Source organism: Anabrus simplex, chromosome 7 (assembly GCF_040414725.1).
Source record: "Anabrus simplex isolate iqAnaSimp1 chromosome 7, ASM4041472v1, whole genome shotgun sequence".
In the NCBI taxonomy this organism is placed as follows: Eukaryota; Metazoa; Arthropoda; class Insecta; order Orthoptera; family Tettigoniidae; genus Anabrus; species Anabrus simplex.
The window spans coordinates 173,884,209-173,904,238 of record NC_090271.1 but is presented as its reverse complement, the minus strand read 5'-3'; the positions used below and the strand labels follow the sequence as shown (position 1 = coordinate 173,904,238).

The window sequence follows — 20,030 nt, the reverse complement described above, 5'->3', positions numbered from 1 at the left end:
AGGGAAAATAATAGTAATCCACCAGCTGTAATGATCACATAACCACATTTCAGTTGAGAATTGTAGTGAGGATAAGGTATATTAGATAGTATCTTGCCTGTTATATTCATGTTTTTCTTTGTGTACGGCAATCCTTTCATTTCTATTCGAGCATAGTAGGATAAAGTAATACTAAAGAAAAAAATCTTCTGTCTACGCGTTTAATTTTGTTGGTAATCCGTGAGTACAGTAGTTCTTGCGAATTTCAAACTTTAGGCCTAATTGCAATTTTCATTTCTATTTGTGCTTAATAATAACCTATTGTAATTAGGATACACCTGAACATAGCTTAAAAACTGTTATAGTATATTGTAGTGACTTATTAGAAATTAGAGTGCTTATTCTATTATTTTGAGTAGTCTTGCGAATTTCAAACTTAATTGTAATTTCCATTTCAGTTTGTGCTTAGTAATAACCTGTTGTATTATTATTAGGATATGTTTGAAAGTTTAAAATCATTGTAGTGTATTATAGTAGGTATCTTATTATAAATTAGTGTGTTTATTCTATTACTGTGAAATATTTGTGTATAGTATCTGTTGTATCTGTATTAACTCTCTTACTAGAATTCTGTTGCAGTAATTACAGTAGACTTAACTGAAGTTTAGAATTGTGTAGACCTAATTCTTGTGTATTACTTTTGGTTTTCAATAATTAACAGCAATTTTCATTCTGTTAGGGTGTTGTAGAAAAAAAAATTTGTACAACTAAGTACCTTGTAGAGTAGTAGTAGCTTATATTAATTACCTTGCTGTTGTGTGATCTTTGTGAACTATCCTAGACAATATTTCTTTCCTTTCATTTTCATAGGCAATATTTCTTTCCTTTCATTTTTATTTGCACAGAATAAGTTACTTTATCTTTTATTTTCTTCCCATTATTCCGTAAATAATGGCTAAGCAGTGCAAGTATAGGAAATGTGGGTGTGGCCAGGAATTAAGGAGTATGAGGGAGGAGTTGGAGAGTTTGAGGGAGATAATTAGGATTCTCTCAGAGGACAGGAAGGAAAGTAGGCCTTCCTCAAATAATGTACAGGATACAGTAGGTGCAAAGGAGGGATGGGAAGGAAAGGGGGGAATTGTAGAAGACAGGTGGTCAAATGTTTTAAGGGGAAGGAGATTGCAGGCTAAGGGCTCTATTCAGGATCAGAATTCAGGCCAGGTGTCTTTAAGAAATCGGTACGAGTCACTGCAGGTAGAATAACTGAGGGAAGATGAGGAACAGGGAACTGTTGCTGAGATGTGTGGAAGTAGGAGGAAGGGAAAAGGTAGGAAATGGAAGTGTAGTGTAGTGGAAAGAAAAAAGACAGGTGGAACAGGGTCATGGGTGGGAGAAAAGGGAGGAGGAAGTAGCTTCTGCAGCAGTGAGAGAAGGTATGGCTGACCAGGAGAGGAGGGGAGCAAATGAGGTGGGTACGGTTGAGGCTCTGGTAATGGGGGATTCCATCGTTAGACATGTGGGGAAAGTGTGTGGAGGAAAGGGAACCAGGGTAGAGTGTTATCCAGGAATTAGGTTGAGGCAGATGTTGAGGAAAGTAGAAGAGAAAGAAGAGGGAAAGGAGAAGGTGGTAGTGTTTCACACTGGTACTAACAACGTAAAGCAAGCAGGTATAAGTACGAACATAGTTGGGGATGTGTGGAATCTGGTAAACGCAGCACGGATGAATTTTAAGGAAGCGGAGATTGTTATCAGTGGAATACTGTGTGGGAGGGATACTGACTGGAAGGTGATTGGGGATTTAAATGAGACTATGGAGTAGATATGTGGGAAACTGGGAGTGAGATTTCTAGATCCTAATGGGTGGGTAGGAGACAGGGATCTGCGCTCAGATTGCCTTCACTTAAACCGCAGTGGTACATATAATTTAGGAAACTTGTTTAGAAGGGTTATAGGCAGGTACATTCAGGGAAACGGGGTGGCCTAAGGAGTGGTGTTAAGCGAACAGGGAACTGGAAATCAAGTAGGGAAGATATAAAAATGTTAGTGCTCAACCGTAGAAGCATTGTAAACACAGGAATCATTATTAAGTAATTTAATAGATATATACTTACCAGATATTGTAATAGAAGTTGAATCATCGCTGAGAAATGATATAATGGATGCAGAAATTTTCTCACAGAACTGGAATGTGTATTTGAGATAGGATAGGAATGGTAGGAGAGGGAGTATTCATTCTAGTGAAAGAAGAATTGGTAAGGTACACAAGAGTTCAAGATGACAAACATGAAATTCTAGGTGTAAGGCTTATGTCTAAAGATAATAGGCAACTTGATGTCTTTGGAGTGTACAGACTGGGAAAGGGTAGCACTGATGCTGATTCAGAATTATTTGACAAGATAACAAGCTATATGGGAAATGATATGGAAAGGAACGTGATTGTAACTGATGATCTCAATTTACCAAATGTTAATTGGGAAGGTAATGCGAACAACAGGAGGAAGCATGACCAACAAATGCCAAACAAGTTAATATGGGAAGGGCAGCTGGTTCAGAAACTGATGGAACTAACTAGAGGGAAGAATATTCTGGATGTGGTGCTAGTTAGACCAGATGAGCTCTATAGAGAAACCAAAGTAATAGATGGTATTATTGATCGCGAAGCTGTTTGTGTCGTACTTGAAAATAAATTTGATAGAAAGGAAGGTATTAAAATTAGGACTATTAGGCAGTACCATATGGCTGATAAAACAGGCATGAGGGAATTTTTAAAATGTAACTATGCTCGCTGGAAAATGGTAAATAAAAATGTAAACAGACTGGGATGGTTTTAAGCAATAGTTGAGGAATGTGAAAATAGGTTTTTACCTTTAAAGGTGGTAAGGAATGATAAAGATCCACTATATTATAACACTGCCTGCTGTCATTTCTTCATGGATACAGTACTTTTGCATCCATCTCTTGGCACAGGCCAGAGTAAAGTGTAGCTTCCACCGAAGTTCCAGTCAACATCCATGGCTGTGACAATATGGAAGTTGCTGGGGTATGGGTAGTGCTGAGTAATGACATTCAGAGCATGACTAGTGCATCTGAGTGTTATGAAAGGTGCTGCACATAGGGTCAGTTGTGCTGCAATAGTACTTTCTGACCCAATGAGGAAAGCAATGGCAAACTACCTCACTCCTCATCTTGCCTAGTACGCCGCATTTTAGTGCTGCCATTGGTTTTTGGGTTTCCTCATAACCGTATAACCTTTGGTGGTGCTATTTGAGGATCCAACCAGCCTCTGGGCTGATGACCTAACAGACAGATATTATAACAGAGAAGTAAAGAGACTAAGAAGCAGGTGCAGGTTGGAATGAAATGGAGTTAGAAATGGTTATGGAAGTAAGGAGAAATTGAAGGAACTTACTAGGAAATTGAATCTAGCAAAGAAGTCAGCTAAGGATAACATGATGGCAAGCATAATTGGTGGTCATACAAATTTTAGTGAAAAATGGAAGGGTATGTGTAGGTACTTTAAAGCAGAAACAGGTTAAAAGGAGGACATTCCAGGAATCATTAATGAACGAGGGGAATATGTATGCGAGGATCTTCAAAAGGCAGAAGTATGTAAATATGCAATATGTAAAAATTGTTGGTTACAAGGATAATGTCCAGATAGGGGATGTGAGTAACACTAAAGAAGTATTAAAATTTACCTACGATAACAATAACATTTACAGTAAGATACAAAAGTTGAAAACTAGAAAAGCAGCTGGAATTGATAAGGTTTCTGTGGATATACTAAAGGCAATGGGTTGGGATATAGTACCATATCTGAAATACTTATTTGATTATTGTTTGGTTGAAGGAGCTATACCAAATGAATGGAGAGTTGCTATAGTAGCCCCTGTGTATAAAGGAAAGGGTGATAGACATAAAGCTGAAAATTACAGGCCAGTCAGTTTGACATGCATTGCATGTAAGCTTTAGGAAAGCATTCTTTCTGATTATATTAAACATGTTTGCAAAATTAATAACTGGTTTGACAGAAGGCAGTTTGGGTTTAGGAAAGGTTATTCCACTGAAGCTCAGCTTGTAGGATTTCAGCAAGGTATAGCAGATATCCTGGATTCAGGAGGCCAAATGGACTGTATTCCGATTGACCTATCTAAGGCATTTGATAGGGTAGATCATGGAATACTACTGGCAAAAATGAGTGCTATTGGACTACAAAAAGAGCATGACTGAATGGGTGGCTATATTTCAAGAAAATAGAACTTGGAGAATTAGAGTAGGCGAAGCTTTATCAGAACCTTTAATAATTGAGAGCCGAATTCCTCAAGGCAATATTCTTGGACCTTTATGTTTTCTTATATATATATATGAATGATATGTGTAAAGAAGTGGAATCACAGATAAGGCTGTTTGCAGATGATGTTATTTTGTACAGAGTAATAAATAAGTTTCAAGATTGTGAGCGGCTGCAGGGTGAACACGATAGTGTTGTGAGATGGACGGTGGGCAATGGTATAATGATAAACGGTGTTAAAAGTCAGGTTGTGAGTTTCACACAGAGGAAAAGTCCTCTCAGTTTTAATTACTGCGTTGATGGGGTGAAAGTTCCTTTTGGGGATCATTGTAAGTACCTAGGTATTAATATAAGAAAAGACCTTCATTGGGGTAATCACATAAATATGATTGTTCATAAAGGGTACAGATATCTGCACATGGTTTTGAGAGTATTTAGGAGTTGTAGTAAGGATGTAAAGGAGAGGGCATATAAGTCTGGTGAAACCTCAACTACAGTATGGTTCCATTTTATGGGACCCTCACCAGGATTACTTGATTCAAGAACTGGAAAAAATCCAAAGAAAAGGAGCTTGATTTCTTGTGGGTGATTTCCGACAAAAGGGTAGCGTTACAAAAATGTTGCAAAGTTTTGGGCTGGGAAGATTTGGGAGAAAGGAGACGAGCTGCTTGATTAAGTGGTATGTTATAAGTAAGAAATCTCATTGTAGACCATATTGCACATCAGAATATGAACATAAAAACAAGAATAATAGTTAACACCACCTTTCCAATACTTATCTTTCCTTATATTTAGGAAATAAACATTACAACAGGTGTTGTAAGATGGGACATGTTTCGCTTAACAGTCGTAGACATCATCAGCCGAAACGAAATCTTAGCCTAAAGTTAGGTCAGGGCCCCGAACCTGGTATCCTTAACATATATGGCACCCTAAGAATCAACATTTATATTTAGAAAATCAAAATAGGCTTAAAACTAGTGTGAAGAAAACATAGAATATTACAACATGGCTAAAAGAAAAAAAACACAATCGTGTTGAGACAGAGGATAAGAACAGAAAGTACAATACAGAGCTGGTAGTGAAATAATTAAAATCATTAAGGATATCATTGCTACCAGTCAGTCAATCAGAATGTTCAGACATAAAAACAAGTGTGAAAATATATAAGTGTGTTCATCATGGCTGAGTTAGAAAAAACACGTAATCGTGTTTCCATAGGTTAAAAACATAAGGTACAACACAGAGCTGGCAGTGTAATAATCAAACTCATGACTGCCAGTCAGTTAGTAAGAATGTTCATACATAACAAAACATGCTGGTTATATTCTTTTATTATTATTATTAGAAAAGCGCACGAATGTGCATTACAAAGATAATTGACCGTTTTAGTCTTTGCTATAATCGCATAGAGATTTGTTGTTGTTTTTACATCTTGTGATGTGATACATGTCACAGAACTGATCACACAGTGAACATTCACATTTTTCATTTGGGTCGTGATAAGACATATTTTTACATGTTTTATGGTGGTACCCATGTACTGCTAGTTTTATTATCACATGTCTTAGCTTCTGGTTGGCGTTCGTCCAATTTCGATCCAACATGGCATCTGTGCTGTAGAACTCTAGTGGAATTTCTTCTCTCTTCTTCCGCCTCTCCGCTAGGTGTGCTTCTACATTCATTGTGGATGGCAGTGGTAGTTTTATCCTCAGTTCTTCAATAAGAAAGGGTTCCCGTGCTAGTTCGTATGTTAGGCGGGAACGCGTGTATTTTGAGATGCCCATTATGGTCTTTAGGAATTTTGCCTTAACTCCTTCTATGGTGGCCAGGTCTCTCTTTGTTAGTCTTTCCCATATCAAGTGAATTCCATAGGTGAGTATTGGTAGGATCGTTGTGTCAAATAGGCGCATAGCTGTTTTTAAGGATAACTGCTGTAGATTGTTGATGTCGTACATGGCTTTCATGGCTGCAACTGCTTTGTCTTTTATGTGTAGTCTGAACGTCCCAGTAGTCTGTAAGGTTATTCCCAGGTATTTGAATGAGTTTACTATTTCCACTTTGCCGTCTTCGTATTCTACGTTGTCGTTTGCTGCGTTTCGTCCGCCTTTCCGAAAGACCATCTGTTGAGTTTTTTTCCAGTTTATTTTCAGGCTGTTATTTCCTGTCCATTCAGCCAGCGCTGAGAAAGCGTGTTGGAGCTCTTCCTTATTTGTTGACCCTAGGACCATGTCGTCTGCATAAATGTAGATCACTGCATCCTTTGCTCTTTCTCTGATTGCTTTTGTTATGTCCGCGGTGGCAATATTGAATAGTATGGGGCTGAGTGGATCACCTTGCATCACTCCATTAGTTTGGGTGATGTCCTTTGTTTTATGGGTCGCATCATCTATGGTGATCTGGTTGTATGCCAGAATATTTCTTATTAGAGCTGTAAGGGGAGTATTTCCAGCCATAGTTTGGAGTTTTGACATGAGTATATTCCTGTCTATTATGTCGAAGGCTTTTGTATAGTCTATGAAGACTGCATAAAATTTTCCTTTGTGAAGCCGTTGTGCTTCTTCTATGTCACTGAGTAGGTTTTGGATTGCATGCAGGGTTCCTCTTCCTCTTCTAAATCCAAATTGCTCTTCTGGCATTTTGGGGTCTACTTCTTCAACTATCCTGTTGGTTAGGATTCTTGTTAACAGCTTGAAGATATTGCTTTCTAGAGCGATTCCTCTGTATGAGTTTGGGTTGCTGGTTTCACCTTTCCCTTTATAGAGGGTTATAAATGTTGATTTTCTCCATTCATCGGGAATATTTCCTAATTCTAGGCATTTATTAAACAGTTTGGACCATATTTCTGCTAGATGCTGCGCGGATCCTTTAAGGTGCTCATTATAAAACCCGTCTGGTCCAGCGGCTCTTTTGCATTTTGTAACTTTGATAGTGTCTAACACCTCTGCTTTGGTGATGGGAGGTATCGCTTCAAGCTTGTTGTTGTATTCAATTTCGTACGCCGCCTGTTTCCTTGCATTGTTAAGAATATGAGTGAAGTGCGTTTCCCAGGTTCCTATTTCTACGTTGCTACTTCTTGATGCTCTTCTGGGTCTGATGGCTACATATGGGTCTTTTATTGCTTCTTCGGCGGTTTTTTCACCTTCTTTCTCTATGTATTGAGTGCGTTTTTGTGTTAGTAGGTTCTTGTAGTATTTTCGTTTTTCGCCGTATATTTGTAGATCTTCTGGTTTTGACGTCATCTTGGCTTTATGCAACGCATTTAATGTGATTTGTCTTTCTGTGTAGCACTCCTTGTCGAACCACGGTTGGGCTTTTCTTGTGTTCATTTTGTGGGTTATACTTGCTTTTAGCATATTGTTGATTGTTGCTAGGGCTTTGTTTAAATCACTTTCTTTGATTGCCTCTTCTGCTTCAGTTACATTTCCTAATGCTCTCTCTAGTTCTGCCAAGTTTATCTTTCTGGATACGGTGATTTTTTCATTTGTTGTTATAACTTTCTTTGGAATCTTGAGTGAGAATTTGGTCTGTATGGGGATGTGTTTTCTCAGCGGGGTTACTGGTGAAGTCCACAATCCCTTTTGTTCTAGAATGTGTATATCGTCTCCTTTATGGAATACCAGGTCGATGGTGCTACTTCCATTGTGGGCAAAGTAAGTTTTATGTTTTGGGTCATTCACTAATTTGAAATTTTCTTCATCAAGATATGTGAGGACAGCTCTACATTTCATGTCGGGTTTGTCTAGTCTGCAGTTCATATCTCCTGCTAGTATGATGTTTTCTTCTGTGTTTGGAATTTTCCTGAAGGAAAGCGTTAGGAGCTCCATTATTTCTTCTATGTCTGTGTTCGGGCTTATATAAATGCCTATTACAGTGAACTTGTTTGTTTTTGCAATTATTAGATTTTCTTCTATGTGTAGGGTCTTCATGGGTCCTATCCATGGTTTGTAGTAGATAGATACACCTCCTGATGGCCTTCCTTCTGTTGGTTTCCTTGCTAGGGAGTGGGTAGAGTAGAATCCTTGTATGTCTATATGTTTCGTGAGGAATGTTTCTGTGAGGACTAGTATGTCTGATGTTTGTAAAGCGTTTTCTGGTGCTAGTTTTAGTAGTCCGTTTAGCCCTTCTACATTCCACAGGAGCATGCTTATGGGATTATTCGAGAGATACGCCTTCGTTCCTCCTGGAGAAACGAAATCGAAATCGGCGCACAGTTATTCTTCTTGGCCAGAAGTCAGGATTACATGTTAATTCTAGACATTCAAATGGGATTCCAACTTTATAGGCTCTGTTTTCTCCTCTTGTTGTGATCTCTTCGCAACTGATGTTTCCTCGGATTCCTTTCTTCCTCAGATAGTTTGTCACCATTTCTGTAGTCGTTTCTTGGTTCAATTTCCCAATAAATAGCCAGGCTTTCTTGTCTGCCGCTTGTAGATCATCTTCTACTGTTCCAGTGCCAATTAATATTTTAGGTGCTGGTCGGCGTTGTTGAGTGCCTTTTAATTTTAGTTGTGACTGCTGCTGTGTATTTCTTTCTTCTTCCGTATCCGCTCTTATTTGTACATTTGTGTTGTTGTCTCTTGGTTGTTGCTTACCGTTTCCTTTTTCTGGGAGTGGAGGGAATTCTTGTTTGGAATCCTCGGCGTCTTTGTTCCTATTAGTTGTTTCATTGGTTTTCATACTTTTTTGTTTGGTCACAGATGGTTCCAGTTCCCCTGTTGAGTATCGGTTGATTGCTTTCTGTACTTTTTGCTCTATGACTGCATCCAGTGTTTGTTGTATATATTCTGTCATTGATTCCACCTTGTGTGTCAGTTCTTCTATCTTTGGGTTATTTACCAGGATGCCCTCTATTTTGGACATGAGTTTCTGGAGTACGTCTTCTTTCTGTTTAAGTGAAGAAATAATTAAATCTCACTCTTGTATAGATACGTGAGAACGGGCAAGAGAAATCATATATTGTAGCAGACATGGAGTAGTAACACTTCAAACAGGATTGATCACACCTGAAGCCACTTCATTTTTGCTGGGAGTTCAAGACCAAAACGGAAAAAATAAGATGCCAAGTGCGTGAACTGAAATCTCTTATGTTGGATGAACGTTGACCGGAGACATTAGCCGTTCGAGGGGGTCTGTTAAACGTATGTCCGTTCCTGCGTGTGTTGTATCTGTGTTATATTGTCACTCTTGTTTTTATGTTTGAACATTCTGATTGTGGTAGCAATGATATCCCAATGATTTTAATTATTTCACTTCCAGCTCTGTATTGTACTTTCTGTTCTTATCCTCTGTCTCAACATGATTGTGTTTTTTTTTCTCTCTTAGCCATGTTGTAACATTCTATGTTTTTTTCACACTAGTTTTAAGCCTATTTTGATTTTCTAAATATAAATGTTGATTCTTAGGGTGCCATATATGTTAAGGACACTAAGTTCGGGGCCCGGACCTAACTTAAGGCTAAGGTTTCTTTTCGGCTGATGATGTTTACGACTGTTAAGCGAAACATGTCCCATCTTACAACGCCTGTTGTAATGTTTATTTCTTAAATATAAGGAAAGGTAAGTATTGGAAAGGTGGTGTTAACTATTATTCTTGTTTTTATGTTCATATAAGTGGTATGTTACAAGCTGCTCGATTAAGTGGTATGTTACGAGCTGTCAGTGGAGAGGTGGCATGGGAGGACATCAGTAGACTATTAAGTTTGAGTGGTGTCTTTAAAATTAGGATAGATCAAATGTGAAGATAAAGTTGGAATTCAAGAGGACAAATTGGGGCAAATATTCGTTTATAGGAAGGGGAGTTAGGGATTGGAATAACTTACCAAGGGAAATGTTCAATAATTTTCCAATTTCTTTGCGATCATTTAAGAAAAGGGTAGAAAAACAACAGAGGGAATCTGCCTGCTGGGCGACTGCCCTAAATGCGGATCAGTAGTGAGTGAGTGATTGATTGTTTGATTGATTGATTGATTGATTGATTGATTGATTGATTGATTGATTGATTGATTGACTTCTTTTTTTTTTTTTTTTTTGCAAGGCCCCAGGGATTTGCTTCTCTTTCCATACACATCGCAGTAACTGATTTGTCTATGGCTAGCCTCCTAATCATGTCTACAGCAGCTTCATCACTTTAGCGGCTATTTTTGCCTCTGCTGTTGTAATGTCTTCTCTTTCTTGATCTTGGGTTAGTTGTCTTCTCTCATTTACTTGTTCACTTCCTTTTGTGTAAGACATGAAGTCATCCCTGCTTTAATTCCATTGGAGATTATTTTTGTATTTTACCTATCCATATGACAGTTTCTTTCCAGAATTCCCATCTGAGTTTCTCTATGAACTCATCCCAGATGTTGTTTCTTTATGACTCTGTTACATACTCACTTTGCTTCTGTATACCTCTCCTACTTTCCTTAGTCTTAGATGTTCTCTATTCATGTACATAATACATAAACACAGAGAGAATGCAGGTATAACTTGGTGTAATTAGGTTTGAAATGGGTTCACCTGTTCACCAAAGTTTAATCTCAAGTATCATACTTTTGAATCCAACAGTAGTCTCCTGCAGTTTACCTTCTGTCATTCAGATTTTAAATATAATCAGAATATATTGCATTGTAACAGAAATTCATATGTTTAAATTTTAAACCTCTAAGTACAATAGAGTCTTGATAATCCAACCTAATTGTGTGTGTGTTTGGGGGGGGGGGGGGGGGTATGGTACTGTACTGTACTGTACTGTACTGTACTATAGTTACTAGTAAAAACTGCTTTATCAATTCCAAATAACCTAAAGAACATTGACATGGTACACTTTTATTATCCTGTTTTGTAAGATTTCAGCAGATCATTTTCTTATAGATCCAGGATGCCATGTGCAGTTTATTTTTCCAGGATTCCTTTGAATAATAGACTTAGCATTCTTTTTGCAAATGGTGTGTTTGATTCCACCAACTGAATAAAACAAAAATAATCAGGGATACAACCTCATAGTTCCTTAAAGTATACCTTCAAGGGACGAATCTAAAAGAGGTGGATACATTCATGTATCTTGAATCAGTCCTTGCAGACTCTGCAGAAATGTATGCGGATGTGACAGATCTCATCAGCATTGCTTAGTTGAAGTGGAGAACACTAACAGGAGTGTGTGATAAGCTAAATGCCCATTAAAATTAAGGGAAAATGTACTAAGCTGCAGTTGGACGTGCTGTGAGTATATCTTGGTATGCTGGCCATTGTAAAAGCAACAAACATGAATGCTGCATGTTGCAGAGATTAAGATTTTGCACTGGGCTCGAGGTATCACTAAGGAAGATCTCATTCAAAGTGAACGTGTGCGCAGTAGTTTTATAGTATGACCAGTCCATGAAAAACTCCCATGAAAACTGACTATGATGTTACAAACACATTACGAGAAGGGAGCCTCAAGACATATTCCATTCCCTTCCAACATAACAAATCATGAGGATACATGGTCATCCACAAGCAACATATATTACGGTGATTAGAAGAGTTCCAAAGTCAGTCTAAACCTTGACATTATACAGAGTAGAACATTCTAGAGAAATATGAAAGGAAGCTTGACCTCGTTGGATAAACAGAGCTGGAGGGAGGTAGGACAAATTCATACAAAATACAATTGTTGCCGTGGTATGCTGTAGTGTCTGGATGAATTATGGAACAAGTAGCCTACAGTAGAGCCTTGATAATCCGATGTAATTGTGGGGGAACATGAAAAAAATCTGCAGCTATTGAAGCTAAGGTACTGTATTGTCATTTCTTACAGTGTTACAGCATGGACTAAGGTGATTTTTGTTAAGTCCTTTAATTGACTTCTGTTTCTGAATATTGCATCATTTCTGTGCAACAGTGTGACACCTTAGCTTGAAGATGGTGTTGGTGGGAGTTGCCTCTGGTAGTTGTTTCATGTAGCATAGTGTCACCTCCAACGCAGTGAGATCCTCGCTATGAGACATATTTGGCGCCGTCTCTACTATAACTTCTTCCTCGCTATCTTCTGTTGGTTTATTCAACTTTTCAGTGATTGATGCATCTTTAAGTTCATACTGTTCATCACTATTCATCCATTCTGTAACATCGATTTCACTGGCATCTTTTACATCCAGGTACCTGCAAGATTAGATCTGACAAGTTTGGTATGTCATAGTTATTGCTGTCGTAGTTACTGTCAACAGACACAGCACTTCCTAAAATCTTCCTCCATGATTTCATAAGTGCCAGTTTGTGATGTTTTCCTCATGTTCTGTTGCTTCCAGGAGTAAATGTAGCTTTTTTTTTTTTTTTTTTTCCTTAGACATTCCTAAATGCCCTGATGCACAGGTTGTATCAAACTTGTTACATTAGGGGGCAAAAATAAAGCATGAATTCAATCACATACTACAAAGACTATTTTTTTAGGTAAGGTCTGTTTGTCAATAGAAACAATAGTAATAATTATATTGGCAAAACCTTTTTATTATGTCCTCTTTACCAAAGACTTTAATATTACTTATCTAGACTCCCAGAGCGCGCTGATGCTATGCGGAATATTGAACACTTTCGCCCATCGTCATGTTGCGGGCGCTTCAGCTTCGAATGCATGGGTAGCACGCGATAATGTTTACAGTCCCGTGCATGTTTTCGATTTTAATCATGCCTGTTAGTACATCTGTTGTAGTATTATATGTGATGGAGTGATAATATATTGTCAAATATTTTCAAGAAATGTGGGAGCTGATACATTACGGTAGTTAAATTGATCGGCAATATTTTTTTTTTTTTTTTTTTTTTTTTTTTTGCTAGGGGCTTTACGTCGCACCGACACAGATAGGTCTTATGGCGACGATATCGGCAATATTAGGCATAAAGTTAGGCCTTACGTGTGGAATAGACAGGTATTCATGAATGTGAATTCGTGTGCAGCTTTCATTTGTACAGAGTGTTATCAGAAGGGATCTGGTATTTCTTTTCACATGCAAGTAGAAGTCGAACTGTTATAAAATAACTTTCATTTACCATAATCGAGAACTAAACAGGTTATAGGGTGGATGATTCAGAGAGCAGAAGGACATGAAATTTAGAATTTTTAGGCTTCTTCTTTTTCTTGTTTGCCCTTTTCCAATTTATCAGGGATAATTGTTTAGAACTACACAGCTGTTCTGAAAAAGACTACGTGATTTTCATACAGACTGTGTAGATCTACCGTTATTACAAATTTGATAAACCTGGACCTAGAATCCATAAGACATGATTGATAAAGCTTGATATAACGCATTTAATATTAGGGTAAAGTACTGCTTCAAATTATTATCAATTATCTGAAAAATAATTTCTTAGTAGTGTATGTCTTACGTTCTCAATTTTTAACACTTGCTTTATAATAAAAGAATGAAATTGTTAATATGCTATTCCACAAAAATTGGACAATGAAAATAAAAATGAAAATCCACAGCCTGTTTCCAGTCATTCGGCCGGGCCAGGAATGGAATGACAATATAAAGTCTAAATAAAGCTCATTATAAACTTTTCAATCCTAGTCTGTATTAGAAAACGCTAATCAAAATAACGGTTTAACTATGATATTAATCTTCTTGAAAATGTTGCACATTCAACTTCATTTTTTGGTGTAAATCATGGTGCCCATATTCGAGAAAAATTAGAATGCACTTTCAATATTTATTTGTGCTCAGATAATGTTAATTCAGATTGAGTTTGTAAAAAGCAGTAATACAGGTATTTAAAAAGATAATATTATGAGGAGGGTTTCACATCTTAAATTATAACTTTCTTACTTAAGCCTAAACGACTCAGAGAAACTCAGACTAACCCTAGACATTTATTTAATTTTAAAGAAAGACATAATAGAGGCAGACTAGCACCAGTGTAATGAATGTCAGGCAGCATTTACCTAAGTGCATATCCCATAGAAATGACAATTTAACTTCTATTAATCCAATTACGTTATTTCATATCCGAACCAAACCAAACCCCATGGCTTACAAAGCGATCGCTGCTCAGCCTGAAGGCGTGCACGAGGTGACGTGTGGTCAGCACGACGAATCCTCTCGGCCGTTATCTCACCGTGAGATAGTTCCGCAATTGTAATAACGTAGGCTGAGTGGAATTCGAACCAGCTCTCAGATCCAGGTAAAATCTCTGACTTGACCCAGGATTGAATCCCGGGCCACAGGGTAAGAGGTAGACATGCTACCCCTACACAGCGGAGCCAGAAGTTCATATTCAGGAAATGACAAAAAATGTATCTGATCATTTTAGAAAGATTTCTGCAGTCATGTACTTTTTAAACGATATGTTCAGAGAATTGAGTAAAACTTGCTGTAATAGAAGTGGAATCATAGAAAGATTTTGTTTCACAGGTTTCCTTTTTGTTGATATTGAAGATTATTGCTATCGGTACAGGAGTTTGTAAATATTTAATGTGCCCTCCAGTCCGCTAAGAGACAGGCAATTTTTATCTCACGATATGTAATCGTACTTAAGTTGTAGACTGCTGTCATTTGAACATGTCTTTGTATTTTCAATAAATCAAAAGTGTAGAGCCTAGGTTTCAATTACATGTATCTCTTCCAAATGTTCAAACAAAACAGTTGCAACATGACCCTTACATTAACATGAGCGACATTATCATTTATGAGGTACCCGTAGGCCTGTATACTGGTTTTTTTCTGTTTTCAGGGACTGAAATTCAAATATGTGTTTATTTATATATATTTATTTTTGTAGTAGTGTATTTTTCACTCTTCTACAGATTAAAAAAAAAAAAAAAATATGTGCGCCACCTATGGGCTATCCAAATGATTTGTGTAGATTGTTCAGTTTTTTTATCCAGAAGTATCTTTTAATATCACCACAGTCTTGATATTATGTATATTTATTGCGTGTGTACACGGTAGTTGGTATAGGCTGTCATTAATTTACTAGGGCGGGTGTTTTCATATGTGCGAAATGTAAGTTCATGCATGAATTTCGTACGATCTCCTCGTCAAGCTGAGGAGCGCCTGCAACATGGCGGTAGGCGCATGGACATGACTTCCCCCGTCACACGCTTCTGCGCAGCCAGCGCTGTGGGGCCTTGCTCTTTACACAGTAAGCTATTTTTCTACATAGCTACCATGTTTTATTTTTATCATAACGTTCCACCCATTTTTGTATCTCCTCATTGTAGAACTCTGCCACCTGTGACTGAAGCCAATTTTCAACTGCTGTTTTCACTTCTTTGTCATTGTCAAACTGCTGACCAGCGAGGAACTGTTTCAGGTAAAGGAACAGATGATAATCACTTGGTGAAAGGTCCGGGCTGTACGGTGGGTGATCCATTTGCTCCCATCCAAAAGATTGGATTAGTTCTTGAGTTTGAGCTGCAGAATGACATCGGGCATTGTCATGCAGCAGCAAAACTCCACTTGACAATAGGCCATGTTGCTTATTCTGTACAGCACATCAAAACTTTTGCAAGGTTGTGCAATACGTAGCTAAGTTTGTTATCTCCCGTGGCATAAAGTCAACTAACAGGATACCATGTCTCTCCCAAAGCACAGTGGCCATAATGTTGCATGTTGACATTGTCTGTTTTGCTTTTTGGCTTTTGTTTGAATGGAGATGACTTGTGCGGCCATTCCATTGAGTGCTGCTTTGATTCAGGAGTCAATTGCGAAACCCATGTTTTGTCTTTTTTTGACAATGTGGTCCAAACTTTTGTCTCCTTCATCACTGTATCGGTAGAAAAAGTCAAAGCACAAGCCATTCCCCTGGTTTTGTGTGCCTCGGTAAGCAGTCTGGGAACCCATCGTGACACAGTTTTCTGAAATGCAAGGTGTCGGAAACGATTTTGTAAAGTACTGACCTTGAAACATGTGGAAATTGCCATGACAAAGTGGAGATCAAGAAAAGCCAGTCTTAATGGATTTTTGCATGTACTCTGCACACTATCATCTGAGATTGCAGAAGGTCAACCTGATCATGGTTCATCAAGGACATTGTCCCAAATGTCCTTGAACAGTCCCACACATTTACATACCTTGCTGTCACTCATTGCATTCGGGCCATACATCTCGCATATCTGGCGATGAATGTCCACAGCTGACACATTCCTTGCTGTAAAAATTTGAATCACAGACCTTATTTCACACTCAGTGGGACACTTATTTCTCTGAAACATTTCACCTGCCCACTTCGAACCAAATGCAATGGTTTTATGACTACAACTGGTATCGACTCGTGCCCAAGCCATGGTGGGCATGCATTTCGGCATATGCATCGACTGTACAAAGCTACACCAATCGGACTTTCTTAAAAAGTAACCCTCACAGTTCCTGTTCATCTGGATGTGACTGAGTTGTCCAGTAATAAAACTGCTTTAATAAGGAAACCCATCTTTCTCAAAACATTTGTTTCAGACATGACAACAAACACATGTGTAATCCCAGTAGAGGGGAAGCACAGTATGATGATATGGCGGGAATAAGCAGGGAATAATGCTCAGATTTCCAAGATTCAGATTTGCAAGACTCTACTCTATTAGACTCTTTTTCCTTTGCTTCAGTTTTGGTGTGTCAGAATGAAGCAACATACTGTTCAACTTCACGCTTTTAGAACATTTCATCTCAAATTTAGTGTATCAGCCTGTTCCAGTAAATGTGATTTTCAGGTAGAATAGTTGTTCAACAGTCACAGATATAAACATTAATACTTTCAACACTACCATATTTTAACATGGATCCTGGCTGTGAACTGGGTATTTTTGCTAATTTTTAACATGTTATTATGGAACAGCGAAACATATTACATGCCTGATTTTTGTAGCGTATGAAGGTGTCAACCTTCCAAAATGAAGATGTTAATCAACAAGTGAATATCTAAAGTAATTTAATTATACTAGTCTTATGAAAAACATGAAAAAAGTAGTACGGAAACATTTTTTTCAGTGAGGTTATACCAATAACCTTGCTCAAACAATAAAAAATAATCATTTAATGCGACTACTTAGGCCACAAATAAACACAAATGCAGCGGAATAAAATATCTACCTATTTAGGAATAGTTTGTTTTCGTATGGTAGTCCTGAAAACATTGGACTATACTCAGTCCTACTTTGACTCCTTGCACTACCATCTACTCTCTTTTCTGACGCGCTTACCACTTTCCTTCTTGCCCCTGTTCTTGCAATAACGAGTAGTATTCACTTTATTGTTCGTTGGAGGAACCTTTTCTGGAAAATGGTGAGCAAAACTCCTGTCAGCACTGGGGGAGGGAGTAGGTTCCAGCCTTGAGATGTCTCCTCCTCCTTTAGCTGCTAACTGCAAACTGATCACTCTCATGTAATCCACAAGAGACATCTTTGATTTTGAGATCTCTTTATATAGAATGAAACCATTCACAACAGACATAAGGAACAAATGGAAGAAGTGCTTTTTCCACCATTTCATTGTCTTCCGTGCAGATGGGTAATAACTGTTCAGTTGATCGGTAATAACTGTTCAGTTGATCAGGTTCAGATGATCTAGCAGATGTTCCTGGCACAGGTGAATCATCAGCCTGCGTCTCTTCATCTAAAGGAAAAAAATAAACCCAAATTTCTGTAGGCAAAGTATTTCTATCGTTTGTATTCGGAGTAAAATAATACAGCTAAACACTTACGTTCCAAAGTGACGTAATAAATAAAAATCTTACCTGAACTATTACTTGATACGTTATCCGGTTTGTAAGCAGGGTCGCCATCACTTTCATCCATCTCTGAACTCGCTTCTGCCGATAAAATATCCAAAATATCACTATCATTGAGCCGGCGCGAAGACATGTTTACACAGTAACACAGCTCACAAGCGTGACAGATTTGGCTCGCGCAGCACATGGCACACAGAGTGCTTCGGTAGAGGTCACGGCAAGGAGAAAATACCCTGTTTATCGTTTCAGTTCGAAATTCCTGATAACTGCTGCTTTCTAGTGGTCATTAGATGAACTATTACCTCCAACCAAGGGACGGGAACCGTATGTGATACGTGCAGCTGGATATAAACGCACAAGAAAACCATGCCCGTATCACAAACGGGCGCCGTCCAGAAGAAGGAAAGCAGCGCAGCCGTATCCCGTACGGGCATAGTGTTGAAAGTGTTAATCAGCTGTAGACTTTCATCACCAACTCTTTGCTAATTCCACCACTTGTGGTGTACTCGGTGAAATAATTGCCTAATCTGTATTTTGACACTTTTATTTTAACAATTATATTAAACAACTTCTCCATCCGTACTTAAAAATTCTTTTGCTATAAACCACTGAGCTACAAGATGAATTCCTTCGGCTTTCATGAAAGCTTGTGTCAGTCGTACTCACTTTTCAAAAGTTGTGTCACAGCCATTTCCAAATACTGGCCAATGCATTCCATCTACTAATATTTCATCATCGGTTTCTAGAGTAACCTTTCAGCTGGAAGTAAGGTTAGTTACGCTTCTGTTTATATTACTGTGACAAAAGGATTTGGGAGAAATTCCAAGTATTGTTTATTTAATCGTCTCAGAAGTCACCTAACCTAATTCAGAAAGTAAACTAAAAAATTGTAAATTGATACTGTGAAAATGATTAATAAGTATATAAATTATGAATATTATAAAACAACAAATATTAACCAGTTAAATAGCATAAACAATTCCAATAAGCCTTGTTATGACTCGTTAGGTAGAAAGTCTGAAAACCATTAGAACTTATTCTTATCTTTTTTACTATAGACACACATTTTATAAACATGAAAACATTGTTTTAAAAACAAAGAAGGGTTAGTTATGAATGTTTGTGTCATACAGGAGATAAATTTCAAAAAATGTTGTTAAACAGGAAATCTTGAAAACATACATCATTCATGAACAAAATTATTGTAATTAGCAAATCTGCACATAATGTGCGTTTAATTGATAATCCTGTTTTTAGTCGTACAGGACTGTTGTCTGCTACGAAGTATTTCATTATCTTCAGAGTCATATGTCAAATAGCATTGCCATGTTTAAAATGTACTTGTTCCAGAATATTCTTCACATTCTTTAGTTCTGGTGGGAGGGGAAAGGGATGCTTATATGATGCTTGGATACTGCTTGCTGTTACATTTCACTTTTATAGTTTTTCTTTGTGTCATTGCTTTTATCAATTATCATGATTTTCTTTATGGTGGTTCATAGTTGTGTTTCGTGTATAATGAAGTTTATGCGAGAAACTCCCTGTTCCTAGTTGCAGTTTTCAAAACAGAAGACTATGAACAAGAAAAAGGATAGCAGAGTAAGTTCTGTACCTGTTGAACCACCCAGCAACTTGGATACGACACCAGCACCAGAGAATGTTCCAGAACCACATGATCACATTATAGAGGATGCATTACCTATCCTAAAAAGTACTACACGACAGCCTAAAGTTCTGTGGAGTGAAGATAACTTATCTGTCACCATTAAAGTGATGCTCATCGGAGTGGAACAGTATTATATTTATTGTGATGTTGAGTCCATCACTTTCAGGTATTGTATGAGCAGCAGTATTATTTTTGTGTATGTCCATGTTCATAATGATAAAGTAAAACTTAAATGATTCTACATTCGTGTTAAATTATTCTAATTAACTTTAATATTCCTTAAATTGGAAATGCTTCTTTTTTTCTTCTGATTTTTGTTTTTAAACATCAAGTTTAATTAAAAGATTGTAAGCTGGTAAGTACATTAATCATGCACATCAAGGCCCATTTTGTTTCTGAAGGAAACGATTTCTATATA

At 37.7% G+C, this 20,030-nt stretch overlaps 1 protein-coding gene across 4 annotated transcripts in view; it reads left to right on the top strand.

Moving 5' to 3' along the window:
• LOC136877431 (putative ATP-dependent RNA helicase TDRD12) overlaps window positions 1-20,030 on the top strand; it is an 821,384-nt gene that overhangs the window by 738,608 nt on the left and 62,746 nt on the right. For all 4 annotated transcript variants that reach the window (XM_067151463.2, XM_067151464.2, XM_067151462.2 and 1 more), the window contains one exon: window positions 19,498-19,778. In XM_067151463.2, coding sequence (XP_067007564.2) covers window positions 19,498-19,778 — 281 coding nt within the window. The remainder of the gene's footprint in view (window positions 1-19,497; window positions 19,779-20,030) is intronic.